The following is a 12,318-nucleotide window of genomic DNA, read 5'->3' on the forward strand; positions in this document are numbered from 1 at the left end:
TATGAATCTTTATAAAGAGCTCTGTCCTTTACGGACTTTTGTTTTTTAGGAGTCTGAAGGACTTTTTCCAAGTACGGTGTCTTGACTACAGCTACAAATATCCACCAGACAGCAGGGCAGTTGCCTCTTTGAGAGATGAAACTCACTGTTGCATGTAAAGCTTCATCGTTGTGAATGCACAAATACTTGAAAGTGATCCAGATGAGCATAATCAACATTTTGAATCACCTCCTCTCATCAGGTAAATGGCAGCTACACAGTAAGAAGCTTTTAACTCTGTAGAAGTGAGGGGGACATGTCCCTTGTGTAAAGACTTTGATGTAAAGCATCTATAGTGATAAGGAAATAACATTTTCTGGAACTTAAATGCACAAAACACATTTTAAAATTTGTGAAATTCAAGCAGCAAATGACGACATCAGAGAAGTTGTCAACAGTTGGCATTTTATTGATCAGGAAACACTCCTGTTGAATATTGATACAACTCGATTCTGAAAGAGTCAAAATCGACAGAACGGATGAGGAGAAAAGCTGAATATTGCATTCAGTTGTTAGAGGTAGAAAGACACGGGTAGAAAGAGATGTTCAGTGATAATACTGTTTGTTTTCTTTGATCATCAGTAGTTAATCACCAGAAGGAGTGAAAGTTGTGAGCAGAGTTAGAGGAACATGTTCAGAAATGGAGTTTGTAGGAGTTGTTGAGGATCTGCTGAGCTGAGAGATTAAAATGTAAACAGTCTCTTGATTCATCTTGTGTGTGGCATTTCGTATCTTTTAGTCTGTTCACTCAAGAGGAACCAGAGACCGGCCGAGTTAGTTGGATGGAAAGGTTAAAAAGCATGTGGGGCAGAGGAGGAAGACGTGGAGCTTTCTAGAAGCACTTGCGGTGGACAATCCCGGGGCCGGACTCGTCGTACTCCTGCTTGCTGATCCACATCTGCTGGAAGGTGGAGAGGGAGGCCAGGATGGAGCCGCCGATCCAGACGGAGTACTTCCTCTCTGGGGGAGCGATGATCTGGAGGGGAGAGTAGAGAAAAATCCAGTAAGACGGTAAGATGTGATGCAGTATTTCTGGATTTGAGATTTACCAGTTTCATGAAGAAATATTTCACAGGTTTTATTATACGTCACTGCCAATTAGCCTTCAAATAGACATCAAAATGCTTCAAAGGATTTAATTGCCAATTATATTTTGGAGGAGACATTTTACTAACGTCCACAACCTGTTTAGATTTGAGCTTTATGACAAAGTTTGTCCACTGGGGGGCAGTAAAAACACTTAAGCCCTAGGGTGCTGGAAGGTGTGGTTCGCCTAGACAGACATACCCAAAATAAATCTGTAATAGCTCCACAACTAACAGGTCTATCTGCATGATCTTGGTCTCTATGGATAGGTAAGACCTCGGAGAATTCATCCCCAGTGTCAGTAACTATGCCTGAGTAAACTGTGATGAACCAAAGGGAAAAATTACATTTTTATCCTCAACTAAAATGTTTTCTAGATCAGACAGTAGATAACACCATTATAGCAATGATGCCATGCACAGAGCTGCCACTGAATTCATTCAGCAACTCCTTGACTACAGCTGTGCCAAAGCAGATATAAATAACACAAAGCACATAGATTCTATAAAGGTTTTAGTCAGGATAGGACCAGGCCAACTCTCCATTTGGCCAATTGGATACCCAAAGTGTGCCAAATGGGTTTTCTACCTTTTGAAAGGGAATCTGGCTCTAAAATACTCCTGATATCCACTACAGGAGGCGATGTGACCACAATGGAGACTTTGGCCATAACATTTACCCTGAGCATCATCACATTCTACCATTGAGCATCATCACATTCTACCATTGAGCATCATCACATTCTACCATTGAGCATCATCACATTCTACCATTGAGCATCATCACATTCTACCATTGTGCACAGTATTAAATCAATAAAAAAACAACAAACAATTAAAGACAACCACAGCATTTTATTAAGTTTGGGTACCAGGTTTGTCAGGTAAAAGAGGTTAAAGACCAAGTCAGGAGACAACACCTTGAAGTTAGACCTGTAGGCTGAAGGACTAAAAGGTTTGTCTAAAGCACCCTTTCCTAAAGAAAAATGATTGAAGTCATCCATTAATCTGAGTGAAAAAAATAACTACCTTGATTTTCATGGTGGGTGGGGCCAGGGCGGAGATCTCCTTCTGCATGCGGTCAGCGATGCCGGGGAACATGGTGGTGCCACCGGACAGCACGGTGTTGGCGTACAGGTCCTTACGGATGTCCACGTCGCACTTCATGATGCTGTTGTAGGTCGTCTCGTGGACACCAGCCGACTCCATTCCTGAACACACGGACGAAACAAGAGTTCATTTAGTGTTCAGTTCAACTTTAATGTTGATTTCTAGCTCATACCAGACCAGAATCGTCAATGACGACACCCTGATGGCAGCGGAAAACCTTCACGTACTGAGAAGTGCCCAGAAACTCTGTCCAAGATCTTTATAAGAGCGATTGGTCAAAATAGTCTTTAGGCTGAGACGACATTTTACGATTCAAATCAGAATTAGAGAGATTTGGCTGCTGTTTGACGGGACTTATTCAATCTTGATGTTGACGGTTTACCGCAAGGAACAGTATAATTGAAGTTGGATCATCCTCCTGGATTGACCAAGAACTCAAGAACGATATCAGAGCGAGATAAGGCAAGACCAAACTGCATTCTGCACAAATTGTGGTAAAGGGTAGAGTTTTCACAGCATTGTCAGTTTGTTTTGATTTATTTTCACTAGCGATAGAGTCCATGTTGACGCTTGTTACCTACCGATGAATGAAGGCTGGAACAGAGTCTCTGGGCAGCGGAACCGCTCGTTGCCGATGGTGATCACCTGTCCGTCGGGAAGCTCGTAGCTCTTCTCCAGAGAGGAAGAGGAAGCTGCCGTCTGCATCTCCTGCTCGAAGTCCAGAGCCACGTAGCATAGCTTCTCCTTAATGTCGCGCACGATCTCACGCTCGGCTGGAGTTCAAGAGTTGAAATATTTGAGTTACAAAAGGACAAAAACAAGATGCAAATATTCAGAAGAATTCATAAATTGTGTCTTTAGTGTTTGTTTAAGGGAGTAAAACTCGTACCAGTGGTGGTGAAACTGTAGCCTCTCTCAGTGAGGATCTTCATCATATAGTCGGTCAGATCTCTGCCAGCCAGATCCAGACGGATGATGGCGTGAGGCAGAGCATAACCCTCGTAGATGGGCACAGTGTGGCTGACACCGTCACCGGAATCCATCACAATACCTGCAAGACAGAAAACACTTCTGGTCAGTTTGATCAGCAGCCGTTCATGGTTCAACACTGGCTGCAGTTCCTCCAACCTCCTTGCTATGGTGCTGAAAGGTGTGGTTCGGCTGTGACTCAGAGGGTAGAGCAGGTTGTCCACCAATCAGAAGGTTTGTGGTTCGGTCCCCGGCTGCTCCGGGTCACATGACGATGTGTCCTTGAGCAAGACACTTAACGCCAAATTGCTCCCGAAGGCATAGCCATCGCATTTTATAACGTTTTTAAAGGCAGTGTTTTAACACACAGCTCAGCCGAACCCAGTACTGGGTCTGTCGGGTAAAAGAGGCTAATGGCCGCTAGATGTTACTCCAATTGAACCAACTACTGTTTGATAAAGAAAACCCAACATCTTAAGAGTCCATTTTTTGAGCAGGAAGTCTGCATCAAAAGCCAATTGTGACATTTGACGTTTTAAGATGTTCCAGAGAGACATGTTTGTGTTTGAGTTCTCACCTGTGGTACGACCGGAGGCGTACAGGGACAGGACGGCCTGGATGGCCACATACATGGCAGGAGAGTTGAAGGTCTCGAACATGATCTGGACCAAAGAGAAAACACAACAGGTGTTCACTGCTGAAGACCAAACAAAAAAATACCTGTAGCTCGTTCCAACTGGTTTTAAAGAAAGCGTGAACACACCTGTGTCATCTTCTCCCTGTTGGCCTTGGGGTTGAGTGGAGCTTCAGTCAGCAGGACTGGATGCTCCTCAGGTGCAACACGGAGCTCATTGTAGAAGGTGTGATGCCAGATCTGCAGGACAGGACAGCTGGTTAGTTTGACAGCCTTTTTTAAAACTGGCCTGGTCTCCCATTTTTATTGCAACCTTTGAGCCGGGTTGTCACAAATGGGGGCTCGTCCGGGATTTGAAGGTTTTAAAATAGTGAAAGGCATTTATTTAACCAACTAACAATAAATAGCTAAACAAATGTGGAAAATCAATAATGAGTAATGCAATCAAGTCATCACACCTGCAACAGTGGCTCAGACTCTCTTAAGGTGGGCTGTTAAGGTGGACTAGCTTTTCTCCTTTAAGTGAAGAGCTGCTCCTCTGAATTTTGCTCAGCTTTTTAATAAATGTAATTTAACCCATAGTATTAATCAGCTAAAATTCTTAATGTCGGTAAACGGTTAATTAACCTCCCCATCTCTGATCTACAAAGATGGCGGTGCATTCAGTCATTCTGTGGACATTTTACCGATTTTATTTGTTGTATTAAATCGGCAAGTGAACGAAAATGTCTAATTTTACGTCATTTTCTTTTTCTGGATTGAACAGCAGCACAGACGGGTGTCCAAACTACGGTAATACGACAGTCTGGACCTCCAACGCTTCGCCGTGCAGACGACAGATGTTGACGTAAGCTCCAGGTGTGTAAACGTGACGTAAATGTCTTTACCTTCTCCATGTCGTCCCAGTTGGTGACGATGCCGTGCTCGATGGGGTACTTCAGGGTCAGGATGCCTCTCTTGCTCTGGGCTTCGTCTCCCACGTAGCTGTCCTTCTGTCCCATTCCCACCATCACACCCTGCACACAAACACACCTTTACAGTCACACTGCGTTTACCTGGTGGGTTAGATTTTAAACGTCATCATGCTGGCGTTGGTACCTGATGTCTGGGGCGTCCGACGATGGAGGGGAAGACGGCGCGGGGGGCGTCGTCACCGGCGAAACCGGCCTTGCACATGCCGGAGCCATTGTCAACAACCAGGGCAGCAATGTCGTCTTCCATTTCTGAAAGCAAACATTTACATTAAAGCTTATTTTTCTCCCATAATGCACCATAAATAGTTCCTGTGGTCTCAGTAAACTCTTTATAGTTAATCACCTGAAAACTGAATTAATAAATGATCCATGAGTTTTGGTATCGATACAAAACGCTCAAAAACAGCATAGTGGATAAAAGAAATATCATTTTTAAGTATTATAAGAAGTTTTAACCGTCTTAAGAATTTGTCAGAAATAAGCGGTGTGGAAGTGACCGGGATCATTATTTTATGTGTAAGGAATCATCAGGCTGGACTTAAACATTGTTTTCTTAATTTCGTAAAACTAAATGTAACAAATAAATATAAATTTATTTCCATTTTATACAAATTAAATAGTAATAGATTGTAACCAGCAACTTCGTAAAAAATCCTCAATTAACAGATTTTTTATTAAAATAATAAATCATACACAAGTATCTTGGTAAAAATAAATCTTTAAAATTAAGAGTTTTTATTTATTATTAATCTAATAAAATTGTACACAAGTAACTTGGTAAAAACAATCCTCAAAATTAACAGAATTGTTATTTATCATTAAAATAATAAATCTTACACCAGTAACTTGGTAAAAAATCTACTGAGTAATTTATTTCAATGTTAATATACCATGTATATTATATGCACTGTAATTTTAATTCCAGTTTAAGTTTGACCATTTTTTGCTACATTAAAAATGTTTACACAATTCCTGTTAATGTTGAGGATTTTTTTAAGTTACTGGTGTACGATTTATTATTTTAATAATAAATACAAATTTTGTTAATTTTGAAGATTTTTACCAAGTTGCAAAATTAAAATTGTATTTGTTAATAAAATAATAAATTAACAGGAGTTACAATTCAAGTGTAAACATTTTTAATGCAGCATCAAAAATGGTCAAAACTTAAACAAGAATTAAAATTCCAGTATGTAACGTACATGGTATATAAACATAGAACTAAATTGAATAGATCAGTACATCCCTAACATCTTATAAAAGTCTTTTCCCTCCTTCAGCCCTGACTGGAAAGACAGTGGTTTGTCGGGCGTGGCACTTCAAGTCGTCCGACCTGATAAACTGACATTTTAAGTCCCATCGTTTCAAAACAAGTTTGGGGCAGAACAAACAGGAAGTGCAGCCCTCCCTCAGGACATTCACACACATCTGAAACAATTACACAACTCCAACTAAAATTCCCAACAAAGAAAGATTTCACAATGCACTTCAGAATAGTCTGACTTAGCTCAAACAACATCCTAAACTGTAAGTAGGCCGATGCTGGACCGGTAGAAGAAGGTCTGTACACTGTAGCTCCCTTTAAGTGCAATTTATTGGCATTAATGTTCTCCTTCAGACTTCATAAATCTGCACAGAGACGCCATAAGATGGATGGAGAGCATCTGCACTAAGATGTGCCGATAAATTGCACTTTAAAAGGGAGCTACAGTGTGCAGACCTTCTTCTACGTTTTTCCTCCTTTTAACTAAAATAATTTAAACCACAAAGTGACTTTTGGATAGACCGCTACCGGATCGGATATCGGTGACAATGAGGCCAATCTATTCAATTTAATTCTGTTTATTTACATTATATACTGTGATTTTAATTCCTATTTAAGTTTTGACCCATTTCTTGCTCCATTTAAAAAAAAGGTTTAAACTTGAATTGTAACTCCACCAACCAGGTTACTGGTGGACAAGTTATTATTTTAATCATAAATTTAAAAAAATTATAATTTTGAAGATTTTTTTTTACCAAGTTACTGATGTGTGATTTATTATTTTAATAATAAATAATGAAATAAATGTATATCTATGTATTTATTGGTTTTATTTTGTTTTTAAAAAATTAGGAAAACTATTTTTAAGTCAAGCCTGATTTTGCTTTACTCATAAAAAGGAGGATGTCTTCCACACATTGAGGCAAACAGTTTATTAATTAAATTAATCAGAACAATATAATCACAATAAAACTATCCTTAAAAAGTTAATTGAGATGATCTCCTTTTGCATTTGTGTTATTGATCATTTCCATCAGACCTGCTGCTGTTTCCTGTTAATATTACTGATTTATTTTATCCTCCAGTGTCTCCTCAGTTTATAATTTAATAAAAACAAAAGTTGTATTTCATCCAGATTACAGTTAACTCTTTAAAAGCTTTGTGTGCTGATACCTTGTTAGAGAAATACCACTTATGCTGCAGTAGTTTGACTTCTGTCAGAAAGTTCAATCTTGGGAGTAAAACACTGAAAAGTAAAGTTCTTAATTTCAAACTATAATCTGCTGTTTTAAAAGATTCAATAATATATTGCCATATCAAATGCCTCACACTGCCTTCCATTATTAAACTAAACTAAACGCATCTCTAACGCAATAAAGCGTCTAAATGCTGTCATCATCTACCTGTCTGCAGTGATTCAGTGCTGCTGCGTCCTTTAATAAAAACTCACCTGTAGCAGTTCAGTTCAGAGATGTTTCACCTAAATGAACCTGTCAGAGAGAAAGAGCAGCTGTGCTTCTTACCTGTGCAGGTGAGTCTCGGGTGTGTCAGGTGTATATCTGTACCTCAGCAGGTGTATCTGTGCTCCAAACCGCAGCTGTTTCGCGGGGCTGCGCGCTTTCTCCACAAAAGGTAAAGTTCTCTGAGCTGCTGCTCTGATTGGTCCAGGTGAGCAGGATGCCTCAAGGTCCTCTCAGCTCGGGCTCTGATTGGCTGGAGCAGCCATCCGTCGAGGGGAGGGGGTGCATTCCAATACCTACTAAACTAGAAAGGTTTTGGCCACATTCCCAGTCTGAGTCTGCAGTCTGTAGTCACAGCTCAGTGAGTAGAAATCTATAGAAAAAAAATATAGAAATAATAATAAAATATCCAATAAAGCACATTTAAAAAGAATAAAAGTTGACCAAAGGGCTGTACAATAATACACAAATAAAAAACATAAAAACAACACAATAAAACACCAAGACCAATTTACAACCAACAGGACATTAAAATTAAAAAAAGAGTTAAGACAAATAGGAAAGGAAAAAAAGGATTAAAAATAGCATATAAATAAATAATAAATATATATAACAACAGTGCAAATAATAATGCAGAAAAATAGGATCTATGCAAATTATATAAATGCATAAATAAATAAAAATCCAAGAATAGTATGAATAATAAATAATACATATTATTTTAAATGTAAACTGTATAAATAATTGCAGTAAATTATTGTACTGTTAACTCAGTGTTGCACAGTTGAAGATAAAATAAATTATGAGAGGGGTAAAAAATAATAAATATATGTTAATATATATATATATGTGTGTGTAGAGAGAGAGAGAAATATTAAGAACATATAAATAAGAAATATATATATAACAACAGTGTAAATAATATAAATGCATAAATAAATACAAATGCAAGAATAGTGTAAATAAATAAGAATATTATTTTAAATGTTTTGTATAAATGAATGCAGTGTTAATGCCGGAATAAACCAGATTATTGCACAGCTGAAGATGTAATAAATTATGAGAGAAAATAATAAATATATGGTGTGTATATATATCTATATATATAGATCCATATATAGATCTATATATATATAGATCTATATATAGATCTATATATATAGAGAGAGAGAGAGAGAGAGAGAGAGAGAGATGCACATCAGCTTTAATAACTAATACAAGTAGGACTGATAACAAAAATCAATATCAGTGGATGTTTTTTCAGACTTTCTTGGACATTTTTTTCTGACATTTTTCAGACTTTTTATTGGACATTTTTTCGGACAAACACCCCTCACACATTCACTGATCTGGAGGTCAGAGGTCAAGGGACCCCTTTGGAAATCGACATGACAATTTTCCTCACCAAATTTTAGTGTAAGTTTGGAGCGTTATTTAACCTCCTTCATGACCAGCTAGTATGACACGGTTGGTACCGATGGATTCATCAGGTTTTATAGTTTACTATGATACCAGGATCTTCACTCTAGCTTTAAAAGTGAGCCGCTACAACCTCTGAAAGTTCGACTGCGTTGCAGCGTTTTCTTTGGAGCAGGTGGTATAACACGTTGCTTCTTTAAGTAAACAGAACGAGGAGGAGTCCGATCTGCTAATCTGCTAATTAAAGTTACCGAGTGTTAACTCGTGTGTCAAATGTCTTTCCACACCTGCATGTGTTTCCTCCCCCCGACACATAGTTTCACTCTTTTAGATGTGATGAGCTGCATTTCTCAGGAGGGAGTGTTGTTTGTCTGACAGAGCCGAGACTCTGGAGAAGCCGGTTTAACTTGTATCTCCTCTCGTGTTGTAGCTCCTTAATTAATTTAATTGCAACCTGTGTCCATCTTCCCCCCCTGAACTGATTATATTTAAACAACCAGACTGGAATCTATGGTTGAGAGAGAGAGAGAGAGAGATCATCTCTATTCTTAGATGAGCGTCCTCCATCATTCTCAGAACGTGTCGTCTGAGATCTTTTAAAGAATGTAAAGATCTCTTTGAATGCGCTGAAGGCAAAACTGCTGGTATGAATACCAAAAGCCACACCTCAGGTACCAGCGGAGAAAATGTGCTCTAGACAGAAGATGTACTTTACTCTCTACTACACTCTCTCTCTTTCAGCTGAAACTGAGCGAACCAAAGTTTCAAAACATAACAATAGTTTGATTACAGTCCGTTAACCCTCTGAGACCCGCGATCCCGACCGACTCTACTGTCTTTTAGAAGCTCTAGCAGGTTCAGTTTTAAAGCTAGAGTAAAGCTACTAGTATCATATGAAACTAGAAAAAACCTGATGAGTCCATCGGTACCAACCATGTCATACTAGCTTGTTGGGAAGAAGGCTAAATAAACTCCCAAATTAACCTCTAGGATAATCACAGCCTCATGAAAGAGGATGGATGGATCAGACTAGAGACCTAGAGCATTCAGAGGATGGATGGATCAGACTAGAGACCTAGAGCATTCAGAGGATGGATGGATCAAACTAGAGACCTAGAGCATTCAGAGGATGGATGGATCAGACTAGAGACCTATAGCATTCAGAGGATGGATGGATCAGACTAGAGACCTAGAGCATTCAGAGGATGGATGGATCAGACTAGAGACCTAGAGCATTCAGAGGATGGATGGATCAGACTAGAGACCTAGAGCATTCAGAGGATGGATGGATCAGACTAGAGACCTAGAGCATTCAGAGGATGGATGGATCAGACTAGAGACCTAGAGCATTCAGAGGATGGATGGATCAAACTAGAGACCTAGAGCATTCAGAGGATGGATGGATCAGACTAGAGACCTAGAGCATTCAGAGGATGGATGGATCAGACTAGAGACCTAGAGCATTCAGAGGATGGATGGATCAGACTAGAGACCTAGAGCATTCAGAGGATGGATGGATCAGACTAGAGACCTAGAGCATTCAGAGGATGGATGGATCAGACTAGAGACCTAGAGCATTCAGAGGATGGATGGATCAGACTAGAGACCTAGAGCATTCAGAGGATGGATGGATCAAACTAGAGACCTAGAGCATTCAGAGGATGGATGGATCAGACTAGAGACCTAGAGCATTCAGAGGATGGATGGATCAGACTAGAGACCTAGAGCATTCAGAGGATGGATGGATCAAACTAGAGACCTAGAGCATTCAGAGGATGGATGGATCAGACTAGAGACCTAGAGCATTCAGAGGATGGATGGATCAGACTAGAGACCTAGAGCATTCAGAGGATGGATGGATCAGACTAGAGACCTAGAGCATTCAGAGGATGGATGGATCAGACTAGAGACCTAGAGCATTCAGAGGATGGATGGATCAGACTAGAGACCTAGAGCATTCAGAGGATGGATGGATCAAACTAGAGACCTAGAGCATTCAGAGGATGGATGGATCAGACTAGAGACCTAGAGCATTCAGAGGATGGATGGATCAGACTAGAGACCTAGAGCATTCAGAGGATGGATGGATCAAACTAGAGACCTAGAGCATTCAGAGGATGGATGGATCAGACTAGAGACCTAGAGCATTCAGAGGATGGATGGATCAGACTAGAGACCTAGAGCATTCAGAGGATGGATGGATCAGACTAGATAATAACAAATAAGATCAATAGCAATGTAAATAAGATAACAAAAAGGAATCCAAAGTCAACTATGTACATTCAATATATAATAATAATAATAATAATAATAATAATAATATAAGGTAAAAATACAATTTCCAATACAATATAAAATATTATATAATATATAATAAATACGATATAATGTGTTTTTAAGGTAGTAAAAAGCTGATTTGGTTTTTGAAGCTAGTGATCCTAATTCTCTCTTCTTTCTTCCCAAATAAGATTATTTCAGTTTGGCCTCATTCAGCTGGAGGACGTTTTGATTTGATCAATGCATTAACAAAAATGCATCGCATCCAAAGAAGCAGGCTGTTTTTTATCCACCTGTATGATCACAATCATCTTTACGTTGATGTCTACTGTGTGTTTTACTGCTTTATCCAGCAGGTGGAGCTCCAACATGAAGTCTGTGAAGGTTAAATAAAGTTAAAGGAAAAAAATAAGATAAAAAAAACACATAAGATCGGTTTTATCTGAGAAGGAAATGTTTTCCTCCTTCATGAAGCTTTATGAAAATACATGTTTGATTTGATCCTCTTTTGAATGTTATGAAACATCTGTGGAGATGCAAAACTTTATTTTAACTGTGAATTTTCTTTACTTTCACTTTCTCTGTCGTGGAGTTGTGTCGCAGCAAGAATCAGGTGAGTAAACTCTACCAAACTAAGTACAGACTGATGGATAACCTCCATGTTAGAAACGTCCAGATTATTATATTATTATATTATTATTATCATGATATCCAGAGTGTACAGAGTGATGAAGCTGGTAGTTGATGGTGATGACTTCCAGTCTGTAAAACACTGAGGTAATAAAATCACAGTTAAAAAGAAACCCTTAGATTAATATTAATATCCCTCATATTATATATATATTTATATATATATATATATATATATATATATATATATATATATATATATATATATATATATATATATATATAGCAGCTTTAACAGTATGGAGGAGGACAGCAGCTGTTTCTAATCAGTCCCGAAAACCCCGGAAATAAACACGTGCAGACTGAATCTGATGTTCTAGTTAATTATCAAATAAATAAATGTACAGTATTTAATAATCAGCGATTTAGGGTTTATGATTTTAGAGAAATCTTTTAA

General features: G+C 38.7%; 4 protein-coding genes across 6 annotated transcripts in view; 3 read left to right on the plus strand and 1 right to left on the minus strand.

The window, feature by feature from the left end:
* LOC119492980 (actin, non-muscle 6.2-like) overlaps window positions 1-12,318 on the plus strand; it is an 840,607-nt gene that overhangs the window by 800,708 nt on the left and 27,581 nt on the right. The window lies entirely within an intron of this gene.
* LOC119492997 (L-rhamnose-binding lectin SML-like) overlaps window positions 1-12,318 on the plus strand; it is a 301,994-nt gene that overhangs the window by 167,348 nt on the left and 122,328 nt on the right. The window lies entirely within an intron of this gene.
* On the minus strand, window positions 426-7,722 carry LOC119492977 (actin, non-muscle 6.2). Of its 2 annotated transcripts, none has more exons than XM_037777914.1 (9): window positions 7,599-7,722; window positions 4,936-5,060; window positions 4,725-4,853; window positions 3,967-4,077; window positions 3,781-3,865; window positions 3,124-3,285; window positions 2,816-3,007; window positions 2,154-2,335; window positions 426-1,015 (listed from the first exon to the last, which is right to left on the minus strand). In XM_037777914.1, the coding sequence occupies exons 2-9, from the start codon at window positions 5,056-5,058 to the stop codon at window positions 872-874; spliced, it is 1,128 nt and encodes a 375-aa protein (XP_037633842.1). In that variant the 5' UTR covers window positions 5,059-5,060; window positions 7,599-7,722; the 3' UTR covers window positions 426-871. The 2 variants fall into 2 exon arrangements, with proteins under 2 accessions (XP_037633842.1, XP_037633841.1); XM_037777913.1 differs by having other exon boundaries at window positions 7,526-7,628.
* LOC119492953 (GTPase IMAP family member 8-like) overlaps window positions 11,450-12,318 on the plus strand; it is a 19,589-nt gene continuing 18,720 nt past the window's right edge. Inside the window, exon 1 of the mRNA XM_037777868.1 lies at window positions 11,450-11,845. The gene's annotated coding sequence lies outside the window, so the exon portion shown is untranslated. The remainder of the gene's footprint in view (window positions 11,846-12,318) is intronic.

This window comes from Sebastes umbrosus, chromosome 8 (genome assembly GCF_015220745.1).
Source record: "Sebastes umbrosus isolate fSebUmb1 chromosome 8, fSebUmb1.pri, whole genome shotgun sequence".
In the NCBI taxonomy this organism is placed as follows: domain Eukaryota; kingdom Metazoa; phylum Chordata; class Actinopteri; order Perciformes; family Sebastidae; genus Sebastes; species Sebastes umbrosus.